This window comes from Peromyscus californicus, unplaced genomic scaffold (assembly GCF_007827085.1).
Source record: "Peromyscus californicus insignis strain IS unplaced genomic scaffold, ASM782708v3 Scaffold_13__1_contigs__length_99412109, whole genome shotgun sequence".
In the NCBI taxonomy this organism is placed as follows: Eukaryota; Metazoa; Chordata; class Mammalia; order Rodentia; family Cricetidae; genus Peromyscus; species Peromyscus californicus.
Window position 1 is genome coordinate 97773137 of NW_026294424.1, and position 16254 is coordinate 97789390.

Consider the following 16254-nt stretch of genomic DNA (forward strand, 5'->3'; position numbering starts at 1 on the left):
AGACCCTGTCTCAAATTCAGAAAACAAAACAGCAAAAGCCACTCTTCTCTTGAATAAATCCTTTGGGCTCTTACAAACAGCAATTTTTAAAGTCCTTGGTTTTTTATTTTTCAGGACATGTACTTGTAGACAACATTAAAATACCAGGATCTGAAGTGGTTGAGAATGTCTCTGTCAAGTCGACAGACAGCCATTGTCAACCCCCCTCCACCGGAGTACATCAACGCCAAGAAGAACGGGCGCGTGACGAACCAGCTGCAGTTCCTACAGAAGGTCGTCCTGAAGGCCCTGTGGAAACACAGCTTCTCATGGCCTTTCCAGCAGCCCGTGGACGCCGTGAAGCTGAAGTTGCCAGTAAGCATCGTGTGACATGTTAGTTTTTATTTATTCCTCCGTGTGTGTGTGTGTGTGTGTGTGTGTGTGTGTGTGTGTGTGTGCAGTTCAAGATACATGTGGAGTAAGAGGACAACTCCTTCCACCCTGGGTTCCAGGCGCCTGCTGAGCCCAGACTCAGGTGCTGGGAATCTAGGCAGGAGAGGAACCATCTAGGAGTCCTGAAGCAAAGTAGAAGAAGGGATCAGAAAGCAGCAACCTCAATGTTAAGATACAACAAGGTTTTCATATGCAGCCCGTATTTTTGCATAAAGCGCCCCAGGTAGGAATAGGTATTTGGTGAAATAGAGGAGGGGAGAACTGTCAGTGAGATGCAGCAGCCAAAGTCCCTTCCGGTGCCTGCAGGGGGCAGAGTCCCCACCTGCCCGCCTGACTTCACAGTCTCATGTGGGAAGCGGTAGAATGGGAGGGGCATGGAGGATGCTCTCCTAGAAGCAGCTCCAACATTTTTCTACAGTGGAAACTTCTAACTCTGTTCAAGCCCTTCTCAGAGAACGCTGGAGAGTCCAGGCTGATAACTTCCCTCCAGAGGTAAGCTTTGGAGGAAGCAATTTTAAATTCTAAAGACTCTATTGAAAAGCATGGGCACTCACATGCTATGGTGCCCATGTACAGGTCAGAGAACAACGTCCAATGTTTTGCTGCTGTCTTATGCATCGCGGGCTAGCTGGCGTAGCTCTGCCTCCCACCTCCCCATAGAGTGCTGAGATTACAGATGTGTACCACCACAGCTGGCTTTTTCTGTGGTTCCAGCTTAGACCCTCAGCTTTGGACAGCTAGTGCTTTTCCCAACGTAGCCATCTGCCTGGTTCATAACCTGTTAGTTTCGTTGTTTGTCTGTTTAGGTATTTTACGTATCAATTTAAAAGAGAAAAATTCTACAACTATAAAGAAAAAATTAGTTAGGGCTGGAGAGATGGCTCAGCCATTAAGAGCAATGTCTGCTCTTCCAGATGACCTGGATTCAGTTCCTATCACCCACATGGTGGCATACACTGTCTGAACTCCAGTTCCAGGGATCTAGTGAGAACTGATGGGCATGTAATTAATGGGAATGTCAGGGAGCCAATGCCCTCTTCTGGTCTCTACAGGCACCAGGCACACATGTGCGCCACAGATATACATGCAGGCAAAGCACCCAAACATAAAGTTGTTTAACGTAATCTTTAATATTATAAAATATACATAATTAGATACCTGGTTATTCAGCACCCCTGAAGACTGTCCTAAGTGTTCTTCCCCACTCCCAAAATCAAACTTAATGATCTGGACACTGGCATTCTTATTTTAACAGTTCATGATGAATTGTGTAAGGCTCTCTGGTCATAGCATGCCACAGCAGCTTTCTGAGAAGAGAAATCCTCCGAGAAGGCTTTCTTTTTTGTTTTTTTTTTGTTGTTGTTTGTTTGTTTTTTTGGAGACAGGGTTTCTCTGTATAGTTTTAGTGCCTGTCCTGGATCTTGCTCTGTAGCCCAGGTTGGCCTCGAACTCACAAAGATCCGCCTGGCTCTGCCTCCCAAGTGCTAGGACTAAAGAGGCGTGCGCCACCACCACCCGGCTGCTTTCTTAACACTACTTAGTAGTCTTACTTATATCACACATCACATTCAGCTTTAGGTTTCACTTGAAGTTTTTTTTTTTTTGGTTTTTTGAGACAGGGTTTCTCTGTGTAGCTTTGCGCCTTTTCCTGGTTCTCGCTCTGTAGACCAGGCTGGCCTCGAACTCACAAAGATCCACCTGCCTTTGCCTCCCGAGTGCTGGAATTAAAGGCGTGCGCCACCACCGCCCGGCCACTTGAAGTTTTTAATCATATAGTAACAGAGCGATCTATGATGTAGTCAGTGCGTCAGGGAACTGGAATTTTCCTCTGAACCTGTCAGATTCCGTAAATACTGCCCCTCATCATTTTCTTCCATAAAATGTTTTAAATCTTGTCTTTGCCAATCTTTTAAATTTTTTCATTATCTGCGCGCGCGCACGTGTGTGTGTGTGTGTGTGTGTGTGTGTGTGTGTGTGTGTGTGTGTGTGTGTACAGCAAGGACAACTTTCAGGAGTCAGTTTTTGTTCCACCATGTGGGTCCTGGGGCACCAAGTCAGGTGGTTAAGCTTAGTGGCAAGCACATTTACCCTCTGAGCCAACTCATCAGAACTACCCTTGTCAACCTGTAGAGACTTTATTTCCTCTGAAAAGTAATGTTGTGACAACTAGCTTTGGTTTTCACTACTAAAGGTTTTCAGATTGTGCTTCTAACAAAAGGTAATCATTTGCATTCCTTAGTTAGAGGTTCAGAGTTTTATGAATTAAGTCATAGTTGTTTGTGTGTGATTGTACCATACTGAACCCAAGGCCTCAAGCATACTAAACAAGTGTTTATTATTATTTATTATTATTAATTTATTGTGGTCCTGAGGATGGAACCCAGGGTCTTTTGCATGTTATATGAGCTCTCTGCCACTGAACTATACCCCCAGCCTCCTCCTAATAATGTAACTTCTTCAAACCTATAGGACTATTATACCATCATAAAAACCCCAATGGATTTAAATACAATTAAGAAGCGGTTGGAAAATAAGTATTATGTGAAGGCTTCCGAATGCATAGAAGACTTCAATACAATGTTTTCAAATTGTTATTTATACAACAAGGTATGTAAACTTATATTACACTGCCTATTCTTTGCTGTTATGTAGACAAGAGTGTATACTAAGTACTATGATTTCAGATTCCAGTTCCAGATTAGAAACACCTAATGTATTGTTTTGGATGGGAGGGGCAGTTGAAACAAGGTTTCCATATGCTGCCAGGGCTGGCCTCAAGGTCCTCCTGCCTCAGCCTCTAGAGCACTAGGGTTACAAGCATGTGCCCATATCGTACTCAGTTTACATGTCTTTATTAGACATGCTATTTTGTAATATTGGTTATTTTTCTATGAGTGTGTGAGCCATGCAGTGGTCGGAGAATGTTTTCAGGAGTTGGCTCTCTCCCTCCACCACGGGTTGGGGGGGAACTCAGGAAGTTATTAGGCTCATACGGCAAGTATTTTTTACCAACTCAGAGTCACCTCGCTGACCCCAATTTGCATATTTTAAGTAAATTATTTATTATTGGATTTCATAATTTTCATATTTCAGTCTATTTGCTGAATTTTTTTTTCAGCCTATTGACTGCATTTTTGCCTGAGTAGCTGAAATGGTCTATCCTTAAACAAAGAAAAAAGAAAAAAAAAGAAAGAAAGAAAGACCAAAGCCAGACTGGTAACTCACCTATAACCCAGTGATTGGGAGGCTGAGGCAGGAGGATTTTGTGAGTTTAAGGGCAGCTTGGGTATAGTTTGAGCCCCTGTCTTGAGAAGAAAGAAAGAAAGGCAGTATTGATGGTCTGGCTCTCTGGCCCTCTTGATGTTTTAATTATGAGTGATGACCTGGTGACACATTTAATTTAATCTTGGTTCAATTTCCTACCTATTGCCTAAGTAGCAAGAAGCTACGTGACAGCCTGCGTAGTGCTGAGGACTGAGCCCGACACAGTTGAGTCACTTAAATTTACTTCAGGCAGTGAGGTCATGCTAGAAGAATACAACAGGGAGAGCAGAATTCAAATCCAGTCAGTGTACACAGTCATGAAGTCACCTCAGATCATGAAGTGCTTTGCTCCAGGGGAGACATTCTAATTGCTAACACTTTTTGTATTGCTGGGTTGGTTAGATTGCATTTGTTTGTCGTTCAGAAAATTCACTCTGATCCTTTTTAAAAGGCAAGAGATGCTAGAATTTAAGTTTTTTTCTGCTCTAATATTTTCCAAATAGAGGAGATAAGTCCTACCTAAGCATTCTATAAAGAAATGTGGTGCCACAACTACCCTGTGTAACTTAACATGTCTTCAACATGTTTTCTAGCCTGGCGATGACATTGTTCTTATGGCCCAAGCTCTAGAGAAGTTATTTATGCAGAAATTATCTCAGATGCCACAAGAAGAGCAAGCTGTGGGTGGTAAGGAAAGAATAAAGAAAGGTAAGCCCAGAGTGAAAAGTGTGAGTGTGTGTGCGCGCGTGTGTGCGTGTGTGGAATAAAACATAAATAAAAATAAAATCCTTCAAAGGACGTAGACATGTGGAAGTCCTTTTATATCCAATTCTTTTGGAACAGCATGTCCATTTAAATGGGCTCCTCCTCCTCCTTAATTATGGAAGAGGACACATGTTGCCAAAAGGACTGTAGCTAAGAGTGAAAGGTTATTGGGTTTAAGATTCCTTTTCTTTCTCCTCTAATTAAAAATATTTTACTGACTGAGCTATCTACCTATACCTCTTCCCTTTTTTTTCTTTTTTCTTTTGTTTTTGGAGACAGGGTTTCTCTGTGTGTAGCCTTGGCTTTCCTGAAACTTGCTCTGTAGAGCAGGCTGGCCTTGAACTCAAAAGATCTATCTGCCTCCCGAATGCTGGGATTAAAGGCATGCGCCACCACTGCCCATCACCACTGTGGTGATGTATTGTGTCCCCCAATATTGTGCACCCTAATAAAGTTTATCCGAGGATCAGAGGAAAAAGCCAGCCATTATAGTAAACAGAGAAGTCAGGCAATGGTAGCACAGGCCTTTAAGCCTATCACTAGGGAAGCAGAGATCCACCTGGATCTCTGTGAGTTCAAGGCCACACTGGGAACAGAGCCAGGCGTGGTGGTACATACCTTTAATCTCAGCACTAACCATAAAGGTCTGGAGGTCTGTACAGACAGACAGGAAGTGACAGAGCTGGGCAGGAAGAGGAAGTGCTATAGCTGGGCAGAGAGGAAATGAGATGGCAGAACAGAAAGGCATATGGGTGTGGGTATACAGGAAGTAGGTCTCTTTGGAGACTGAGGTGTCCGTGAGGTGAGGTTGTCTGTGGCTTGTCCTATTCCTCTGATCTCCCAGTTTTTCAGCCCAATATCTGGCTCGGGGTTTTATTAATAAGACCGTTTAGCAATTCATCTTACACACCACCACTGCCTGGCACCACCACTGCCCAGCACCCCTTTGGGGATTTATATTTTGAGACAGGGTTTCTCTAAATTGTCCAGGCTGGCCTTCAGCATTTGGTCCTTCTGCCTCTGCCTCCTGAGTACTGGAATTACCAGCCTTCACCCATATCTGGCTATAGTGAAAATTTTTAGAGTTGATCATGTTACTCATGTGAAGACATGAAATTAATCTTAATATTCAAATGGTATGATAGAGCATCATCAAATATTGATTAATTTGTGTATCACTCAAATTGTATAATATTAGTAAGTTCCTTAGTCATTCCATGTTAATAGCCTTATCTTTTACAGGAAAATATTTATCCTTTATGTTTGTAAATGTTATACATTTATCGTTAAATGGCTGGGGTATAGGAGATTATAGTGGGTCTGTACTAGACATCATTTTTATAAATGGTAATGTGTACTTTTTCTTTTTTGACAGATTTTAAGATGGGTTATGTCTACTTATGAGGGTTTCCTTGATCAGTCATGCATGACACTTACTGATCATTAAAGTTCTTATGTTAGTCTTATTAAGAAAGATGTTGAACTGAGCGTGGTGGTGCAGCCTTTAATCCCAGCACTCGGGAGGTAGAGGCAGGCGGATCTCTATGAGTTCAAGGCCAGCCTGGTCTACAGAGTGAGTTCTGGAACAGCCAGGACTGTTACACAGAGAAACCCTGTCTCAACAAAACAAAACAAACAAGCAAAAAGATGTTGATCTTAAGTCTGACCGTGTAAGACACAGGCTCCAATAAGAGGGCTAATAAACCCTTTTGAGATAGGCAGCACATACATGAATACAGTATTTCAGTTGTTAAAACAAGATGCTAATTTTTGCTGATTTAAATTATAATCTCTACCAAGGAAAAATTATATTTGTTTTTAAAAATTTATTTTATGTGTATGAGTGTTTTGCCTGCATTTATATCTGTGCACCACATGTGTCCATGCCCATGGAGGCCAGAAGAGGGCATCAGATCCCATGGAACTGGGGTTCCAGATGCTTGTGAGCCACCATATAGAAGTAGGAGTCAAGCCTGGGCCCTCTGAAAGAACATATAGTGGTTTTAATCACTAAGCCATCTCTCCAACTCCTACATATTTTTAAATTTTCTTTTTTTTCTTCTCCCTCTGTCCCTCCTTTCCTTTCTTCCTTCCTCCCTTCCTAGTTTTGAGGCAGGATGTCATGTGACCCAGGCCGGCTTTAAACTGACAACACTCCACATGCTGGGAGAGTAGACTTGAACTCCTGATCGTGTGTGTGTGTGTGTGTGTATGTGTGTGTGTGTGTGTGTGTGTGTGTGTGTGTGTGTGTGTGTGTGTGTGTCTTTCACGTACACAGAGGCCAGAAGAGGATGTTGGATCTCCTAGAGCTAAAGTTACAGGCAGTTGTAAGCTGCCAAGATATAGGTGCTGAGAACCCAAACCTGAGTCCTCTGGGAGAGCAGGAGATTCTTCTTCACCACTAAGCCACTTCTCTGGCCCCTTGAATGTTGTTTTTAAAGAAGCATTTAATAATTTTTTTCTGTTTTTCATAAGTAAGGTTTGAAGCCAAGGTTTTGTACAGGCTAAGTCTGTGTTCTATTACCAAACTATATCCCAAACCCTTTTTATTTTTCATATTGAGACAGGATCTCACTAAGTTGCCCAGGCTACTCAAATTCATGATCCTCCTGCCTCAGCCTCCAAGACATGATTTCATTCTTCTTACGGCTGAATAATGCTCCACTGTGCATATTTCCACTCCATCTTTATTCATCAGTCTGTGGATAAGCACTTACACTGATTCCATACTTTGGCTGTTGTGAATAGTGTCGGGACAAGCATGGGTCTGCAGTTATCCCCACTAAATGAGCAGTGAGAGAGCTCAGTGATATGGCAGTTCTATTTGTAGTTTTTTGTTTGTTTGTTTGAGGAAGCTTCAAATGGATTTTGAAGGACATACTAGTTAACATTCCAACTAGCAGGCGTAAGGGCTCCTTTCTTCCTCAGCCATTCTGACTCAGTGAGCTAGAATGGCAAAGCAATTTTTCTCTGTTTTTGTGCTTTTTTTTTTTTGATAAGGAATTACAGGCCAGCCTGGGATATATATGACCTTATGTAACCATGGTTGCACTTGAGCTCCTGATAGGCCTGCTTCAACCTTGCCAAGAGCTGGGATGATAGGCGTGCACCACCATGCCTAGCTCTTCCTTTTAAAAATGTAATGGTGATTTCCATTTTTCTAATTTTATTTATGTGCATATGTTTGTGTCTGCATGTCAGTGTGCACACATACATTCAGTGCCCATGGAGGCAAGAAGGCCTCAGATCCCCTGGAACTAGAGTTGGAGACATTTGTAAGCTACCCAGTGTGGGTGCTGGCAGTCAATCTCAGGTCCTCTGCAAGAGCAGCAAGCTCTCTTGACCCTTGAGCCATCTCTCCAGCCCATGGTCTACATTTTCCTGATGGCTAGATATTGAGCACCTTTTCCTGTATTTACCAGCCTCCTTTCTTGAAAAGTGTCTTCACTTTTTTTCAGTTCATTTCTCCATTTATGGCATATAAATAGAAAAGCATGTATAGAATTGTTCATTTTAGATGTTATAAATTTTTTAAATATTTTTTAAAAGATGTGTCTATGTGAGCATATATGCATACATGTGTATGTGCCCCTGTGTGCACACAAAGGCCTGGAGAGCCTTGGATCCCTTGGAGTTGGAGTTACAAGCATTCATGGGCCACCCAGGTTGTTCCATGAGTACTGGGATCTGAACTCTGGTTTTCATGAATGAGAGCAAGTGCCCTCAACCTGCTGAGCCATCTCTCCAGCACCAGGCATTTTATTCATTTAGTTTTTTAAAATCTACTCTGGATATTAATCTCCTGTATGATAAACAGCTATCTTTTCACTTTGTTAATTATTTCCTTGGGTATGTAGAAGCTTTTAAGTTTGAAATGATCTCATTTGTCCTTTTCTGTTACCACCTCTTGAGTGACTGGAGTCCTGTTAAGAAAGTCATTGTCTATGTCTCAAGCTGGAAGGTCTGGCCTGTCTCCCACACCTGGCTTCAATTTAACTTTTCCAAAATTGTAATATATATATATATATATATATATATATATATATATATATATATATATATATATATATATATATATATGGGAGTTTTAAGCTTTAAGGATTTTTGCTCTCTCAGGACTTCAGCATCTTGGACTATGTCTTTTGGAAATTAGGACCAGCTTGTCAGCAGCAGTGGACTGGGCTTACTTTGCCAGCTGGATTAGAGTGGAGGAGGAGTGGGAAGATGGTGTTGTGTGCCTCTCAGGTGTTTGACTCTGTTCACGTTTGCTAGATCCTCAGCAAAAGACACCAGTTTCCTCTGCTAAGGATCCAATCCTCTCCAAAGTGGCAGAAAATGTATTTAAGTGGCAAGAGATTCCTTCTGGATTTCCTGACATCTCCCTCTCTCCCTTAAACGTGGTGCACGAAGCTCCCCCCACCTCTGACTCACAGACTGTGGTCCAAGTAAGTTTAGTGTGTGTGTGTGTGTGTGTGTGTGTGTGTGTGTGTGTGTGTGTGTGTGTGTGTGTGTGAGAAAGAGAGAGAGAGAGGGAGAGGGAGAGAGAGGGACGGAGGGAGGGAGGGAGGGAGGGAGGGAGGGAGGGAGGATGTGTGTGTGTGTGTGTGTGTATGTATGTCACGTGTCTGGGTTACCCTGGAGGATAGAAGAGGGCATAAAATCCCCTGAAGCTGGAGTTACAGGCAGTTTTGAGCCTGATGTGAGTGCTGAACACTTGTCTATATGCATATTTAGGACAAAGACCTAGACTATTAATCAAATTTTAGAGATTTCTTAGGTAGAATTTGAACCATTTTAGTATCTTGATAGTATTGCTATTAAAAGCTGTCTAGTTTGACCCAGGTTTCGTAGTATAGTCCTGTGGTGCTAACAAGTTTGAGGGCAGCCTGGACTACAGAAAAAGCCCTCTCAACAACAGGCAAAACAAGTTATCCATAGTTACACTGGTGGTTTTTGTTTTTCTTTTAATGTAGCAATTGTACATAGATTTTTGTTTTGTTTTGAGACAAAATCTTACTATTAGTAGGCCTTTTTCTTGAATCCTCACTCCTGCCGCAAGCCTCCAACGCTGTGGGTCATGCCACCATACCTGGCACACACAGTTTGCTCTTTTGTATGTCCCAGCTAATCTCCTGTACTCAGAGACACTATTGGTATAACTATGACTCTGATTTCCCATCTTTCATTTGTCTTTAAGATTTGTGCCAGATTGTTCTCCAGGTGTGGGAAGGGAACATCAGAGAGATTTGTTCTGTCTGTAAGGGGGAGTTAACCTCTACTAATATGTATATGTGGACTGACGGCAGTGTGAAACTTGGGTCAGTGATTGTCTTTGTTTATCCATGGATGGCACCTCCTTGAGGATCACTTCTTGTTGGACTGTTCTTCAGGTCACAAAGGGTGTGAAGAGGAGAGCAGACACAACAACCCCTACCGCGTCCATAGTTAAAGCAAGCAGCAAGTCTCCCCCTACCCTTGGAGAAGCAAAGCTTGTGACTGTACCAGTAAAGGAGAACATACTGAAGAGTGTTTTGCCAGACTTTCAGCAACAACACAGAGTTTTAAAAACGGTCAAAGTAACTGAGCAATTAAAGTACTGCAGTGAGATTCTTAAAGAAATGCTTGCCAAGAAACATTTGCCATATGCATGGCCCTTCTATAATCCTGTGGATGCTGATGCTTTGGGACTCCACAACTACTATGACATTGTCAAAAATCCCATGGATCTTGGAACTATCAAGGTAAAATACTGCCTGAGTGGGAAGAGCTTTCTTTTCTTTTCTTGATTGTAGAAGTGTTTCATCATTGCAAAGAAAGCTAATCTAATATCCAGAAAGTTGGAAGAAAATTACATCACCAGAATTGTAGCACCTGAAGTGGATCATCTTTTCATTTTTCCTGTAACCACATCCATCTTACAGGCCAGTGGGGATCGAACTAGGGTCCTCAGCCTTGCACAGCACCTCCTCAGCCCCGGTTCTCTTTTAAAGCACAGTTTTGTTTCATCATTTTTATCAACATAGTAAAGTTTGTTAACATGTTACTAAACTTTGTGTTTGCCCTCATTTCTTGTATTCTGCTGTCCCCCTCTGAATTTGTTGTTAGTTGACATTCAAACTCAGTAGTCATTCTTTAAGAATTTATAGAGAACAAATTCAATTTATATATAGAAGAATCATGAATGATTCTTTAACTGACTATAGAATTCAGAATGACAGTCATTTTCTCTCAACACTTGGAGGACATCCCACCGTCTCTCTGCTGTCTAGAAACTTGTCATTCCTTTGCATATAGTGTGTCTTCCTCTCTCTAGCTGGCTCCGGTTTACCCGTCTTGTACTGGAAATTATCCCTGTTCAGTCTGATAAGCCATGTCACAAGTTTGTAACCGTTATGTCTTAAAATAGTACTTTTTACTTTCTCACATATGCAAACTTGGACCCAGAGGTTAAAGAGTACCACCTGGTCAGGTGGTGGTAGTGCACACCTTTAATCCCAGCACTCAGGAGACAGAGACAGGCTGAATTCTGTGAGTCCAAGGCAAGCCTGGTTCACAGAGTGAGTTTCAGGATAGCCAGGGCTACACAGAGAAACCCTGTCTCAAAAAACAAACAGACAAAACAATAGCTATACGTTGAGATAAATAGGAGTTTGTAGTTATATGGTGTTTCAGGTGGAGAAAGTAACTTGTAGAATGGATAGAAGATAAAGAAACATTCAGAACAGGACTTTGTATGAACTTGTATATACAAAGGATGTGAGGGAAACCTGGGTCTTAAGCTGCTGTAGAGACTCAAAGAAGTCATTAAACACAAGTCATGGCCTTACATTAGGGTTTTGTGGTGTTTTCTCCAGGAGCTGGGTATACATGGGTCAGAAGGCTGTTAGAGGACTCCAGGAACAGGAAGATGTCGACTTTATCTCTGAAGTCATTCTCAGTTGTCACTGATGTGGTTGGAAGAAAATTATGTTCTTAGGGATGGAGAGATGCCTCAGTGGTTCAAAGCACTTGCTGCTCTTGCAAAGGACCTGGGTTCAGTTCCCTGCAACAACATAGTGGTTTACAGCTGTCTTTAACTGTAGTTCCGGGAGGCCCAGTGCCTTCTTCTGGTCTCCTTGGACACCAGGCATGCACACGGTACACCAATATACATGCAAGAAAGACAGCTATATACATAAATAAAGTTTTAAAAGAAAATTAACCAGGCATGGTGGTGCACACCTTCAATCCTAACACTATCTATAATGTCTGCTCTACATCCCACCCTCTTCATGCAGCCACCTAGCCTGTAGCCATGTCCTGTTAACTCTTCAGACCGCTTTTAACATCTGTTCATTGCTTTCTTTGTAAAACAGCCAAGACAGTCTGGAAACACTGTTTCCCATCCATTGTGTCTTGAATGCCTCGTTCACTTCCTTTACTTGTGAACATTAGTTGATTTCTTTTCCAAGTGTAAAATTGGATAATATAGCACAGTGTTTGATATTTGTTTAAAAAAAAAAAGCTAAATGTCCTCTCTCCCTTCCTCCCTGCCTCCCTCCGTTTAGTTTGCTTTCTGGTTAGCATATAAAGAAATGGGTTCCTGTGACTCTTTGCTTTGTTCATTTGTTTGTTGAAGCGGGGTTTCATGTAGCCTAGGCTGACCTCAAACTTGCTGTATAACTGAGAGGGACCTTGAACTCTTGAGCCTCCTGATTCTACCTCTCAAGAGCTGAGTTTACACACATGTACATCATGTTGGCCATGACATTTTCAGACATGTATACAGACGTGTACACAGACATGCATATTCTGTTCTTGTCGTTCCGTGGCTTCTGTTTTACTCCTCCCCTTTATTCCCTCTTTGCTTTCACACACTATGCATTCCATTACCTTCCAGTGTTGCCTTTCTGCATCCTTTAGTTCCTTTCTACTTTCCCATTGTACGTATGCACATCAATGAATACAAATTTAAATCTAGATTCCTCATGTAAGAGAAAACGTACTTGTCTTCTGAGTCTGTCTTATTTCACTTAACATAAAATTTACAATTTCATTCCTCTTTAGAGCCGAATAAAATTCCGTTATGTGTGTGCCACATGTTCATCAGTCATCCATAGATGACCACCTCAGGTGGTTCCACGTCTTGTCTATCATGCACAGAATAGCAATAATCGTGAATGTGCGAGTGTCTGTGGGACGCTGGTGTAGAGTCCTTTGAGGACTTACTCACATGCTGGCCATGTTTTCTTTTTGGTTTTTTGAGGACACTCCATACTGACATCCAGAGAGCGTATACCAATCTACATTTCCACCAACAATGTATAAGAGTTGCTGTTTCCCTGTATGTTTCTCAGCGTATGCTGTTTGTTTTCTTGATAATAGCCAGTCTGACTGGGGTAAGATAGAAGATCCATGCAGTTTTAGTTTTACTTTCTCAGATGGATAAGGACATTGAACACTTTCAAATATTTATTGGCCATTTGGTTTTCTTGCTTTAAGAACTGTACATTAAATTCACTAGTCTGTTTGCTTTAGATGTTTTAAATGTGTTTGCATGCATATGTGTGTGGGGAGACTATATAGATTCTAGCACTAACCCTCTGACTAGCGACCTAGTGTATGGTTGGCCAAGGTCTTCTTCCGTTCCATAGGGTGTCTTCACTCTGCTGGCGGCTTCCTTTCCTTCAGAGCTTTCTGACACCATACGGTACAAATGACCCATTCTTGCTTTTCCTCTCTTGAGCTGCTGGAGTACTTCTTTTCAGAATGCTTTTTATGGTTATGTTATGAAGGAAAACATACACACACACACACACACACACACACACACACACACATACACACACACGCGTGCACGTGCACACACACATACGCACACACGCGCGCGCGCGCGCGCACACACACACACACACACACACACACACACACACACACACGATTTCCTTCTCTGTGAGTTCATTATTGGTGTGCTAGAAAAGCTACTGGTTTTATATGTCACTTCTGTATCCTGCTGCATTGCTTACAGTGTTGATGAGGCCTGGAGGTTTTCTGATAGAGTCTTGAGGGTCTTCTGGGTACAGGATCATGTCATCTACAAGTAGGGACGGTCTGACCCTCACTCCCTACTTGTTCCTGTCTTATTTACTTCTCTGCTCTTACTGCTCTAGCTAAGATTCAAGTACTATGTTGAGTAAGAATGAAAAGAGTGGGTTCCCTTCCTAATTTTATTGGAAATTCATTCGTTCCCCATGTAGTATAAAGCTGGTTGTAGGTCTGTTGTATCTTTTTGGGGGTTTGGTTGGTTGGTTGGTTGGTTGGTTTTTCGAGACAGGGTTTCTCTGTGTAGCTTTGCGCCTTTCCTGGAACTCACTCTGTAGACCAGGCTGGCCTCGAACTCACAGAGATCCGCCTGCCTCTGCCTCCCGAGTGTGGAAATTAAAGGCATGTGTGCCACCACCGCCCGGCTGGTCTGTTGTATCTTAAATGTTGGGTGTCATCCCTCTCTTCTTAGGGTCTTCTGGGATTTTACCATGAAAGAATGTTGACCTTTGTCCAAGATGTTTCTATCTCTTGAGATGATCATATGGAGTCTTCATTCTTTTCACTTTCTATCTCTTGAGATGATCATATGGAGTCTTCATTCTTTTCACTTTCTATCTCTTGAGATAATCATATGGAGCCTTCATTCTTTTCACTTTTCCCTGAGTTGCTGGCCTTCCTCTGCAGGTCTGTGGTTGACTTCTTTATTCCTGTTATTGTGTCTTCCTCAAGGTCACTGATCTTTTCCACTAGTAAACTTCTGAAATCTTCATGCAGTGTTTGACTCCTTTCAGTGTCTTTGAACTCAGCAGCTAAGGAAAGTTACACACTTTCTGGAGACATCACCTTGCTTTCTGCTGGTTTTATGAGAGTGTGTGTTTCTGTGTGTTGTGTTGTACATCTGTTTCTTTTATGTCTCGAGTTGAATTTTTTTCCTAGTGAACAGTTGCCCTTTAGGGCTCAATTAATCTCCACACCGCTAGGACAGGAGAAAACGACTTTCAAATATGAAATATAGAAGTACAGTGAAAACTGATTAAAGATCACTAATATATCATTAATAGTCAGGAAACAAAAAATGGCAAAGCTAACATACAGTATGCTTAAAGTTAAAAACAGTAATTAAATGTGAAAATGGCCGGGCGGTGGTGGCGCACGCCTTTAATCCCAGCACTCGGGAGGCAGAGCCAGACGGATCTCTGTGAGTTCGAGGCCAGCCTGGGCTACCAAGTGAGTTCCAGGAAAAGGCGCAAAGCTACACAGAGAAACCCTGTCTCGAAAAACCAAAAAAAAAAAAAAAATGTGAAAATGGCTAATGAATGAGGCTATGGGAGGGATAGAGAAAGTGGAGAAATAGAAGCCAGGGTAAGGCCGGGCGGTGGTGGCGCACGCCTTTAATCCCAGCACTCGGGAGGCAGAGCCAGGCGGATCTCTGTGAGTTCGAGGCCAGCCTGGTCTCCAAAGCGAGTTCCAGGAAAGGCGCAAAGCTACACAGAGAAACCCTGTCTCGGAAAAAAAAAAAAAAAAAAAAAAAAAAAAAGAAGCCAGGGTAAAAGAGGGGAAGGATGTTCTGAAGGAGAAAAGTACACATTAGGGGGAAATAAAAAATGGAAAAAATTAATAACAAGAAAGTAAATAACAGTTATATAATGTGAGTGGCATAGAAAATAAGAACATCAAAGGGTTTTTTTTTTTTTAATAAATCAGGTAAGATCAGTCCTATTGGAAGCATAATAGGAAAAAGAGAGAAGGGGGAACTAGAAATTTTTAAAAAGGTAACAAAACTAGATAATTGTGTGAAAATGAATTTAAAAATGAAGGCTTGTCCTGAAAATTAAAACCATAGGGATAGAGGGCTTAGCAGGTAAAATTGTAACCTGAGTCTGACTCCTGGGACACACCCAGAAGAGGGGAAGCTGACTCCGGCAGGCTGTCCTCTGACTGACACAAAGGAGTCATGGCACACAAGCATGCACAGGTGGTGGAGAGGCAAAGCAAGAAGTGTTGGCTTCTCTCCTGACTGTTGGAAACTGGAGATGGCTAACTATATCCAGGGACAGGTCAGCTGACGCTGTGGACTCTGCACTGGATGCATGTGTCCATCAGCACTTCCCTCATCTTAGCATCTTCCTGTCTTTGTACATCGGGGTCTCCGCTGCCAAACTGAACACTGTAGTCTGTGGACGGGGCAAGTTGTCCTACTCTCTGGAAACTCCCTAGTTCCTGGTCCATGGGGTGGCTAGTGTTCTAACCCAAGAGTTTCTTCAAAGTGCGCTGGGAGAAGGCAAAGCAACCAGTACTGAGATCTGCAAAGACGGGCCTGCCTCCATTTTCAAAATGTGCAAGCATTAGTCACCTGCTAGAGGGATGTGGCTGCAGATACCAGATTTGTCCACTGTAGCTGCAGAGTTCTTGGACCAGATACATGGACCTCATGGCAGACAGGTGGCTCCACAGGTTAATCTACTCATTGACCTCAGGCTCGGGAGTATCAGCTCCAGTTGTTTTTAGTTGAAGAGGTCTTCTCCAGGGACCTAAGAAGGCGCTATCATTCTCTATACTTCGCTGCCAAGTTGAGTCTCCTGCTGCTTGCTCTTAGTCTGTATATTGTCCACCTGTTGTCCACGATGGCTTCCTAGACTTGTCTCTCACCTTAGAGCCATGACAGATTGAATTTAGGCTCTAATGGGACCTAGACCACAGCCCTCTGAGCTAAGGGATTTCTCTCCCACAGCTGACCCTGCCTGCCTAAAAGGTCACTGTCTCAGCAAG

The 16254-nt window shown here is 42.5% G+C and overlaps 1 protein-coding gene across 1 annotated transcript in view; it reads left to right on the forward strand.

Moving 5' to 3' along the window:
* The first annotated feature begins 165 nt into the window (after positions 1-165).
* Positions 166-16254, forward strand: part of Brdt (bromodomain testis associated) — a 45550-nt gene continuing 29461 nt past the window's right edge. Inside the window, exons 1-5 of the mRNA XM_052735670.1 lie at positions 166-354; positions 2902-3039; positions 4290-4404; positions 8734-8906; positions 9852-10202. Of these exons, the coding sequence (XP_052591630.1) occupies positions 166-354; positions 2902-3039; positions 4290-4404; positions 8734-8906; positions 9852-10202 (966 nt within the window). The remainder of the gene's footprint in view (positions 355-2901; positions 3040-4289; positions 4405-8733; positions 8907-9851; positions 10203-16254) is intronic.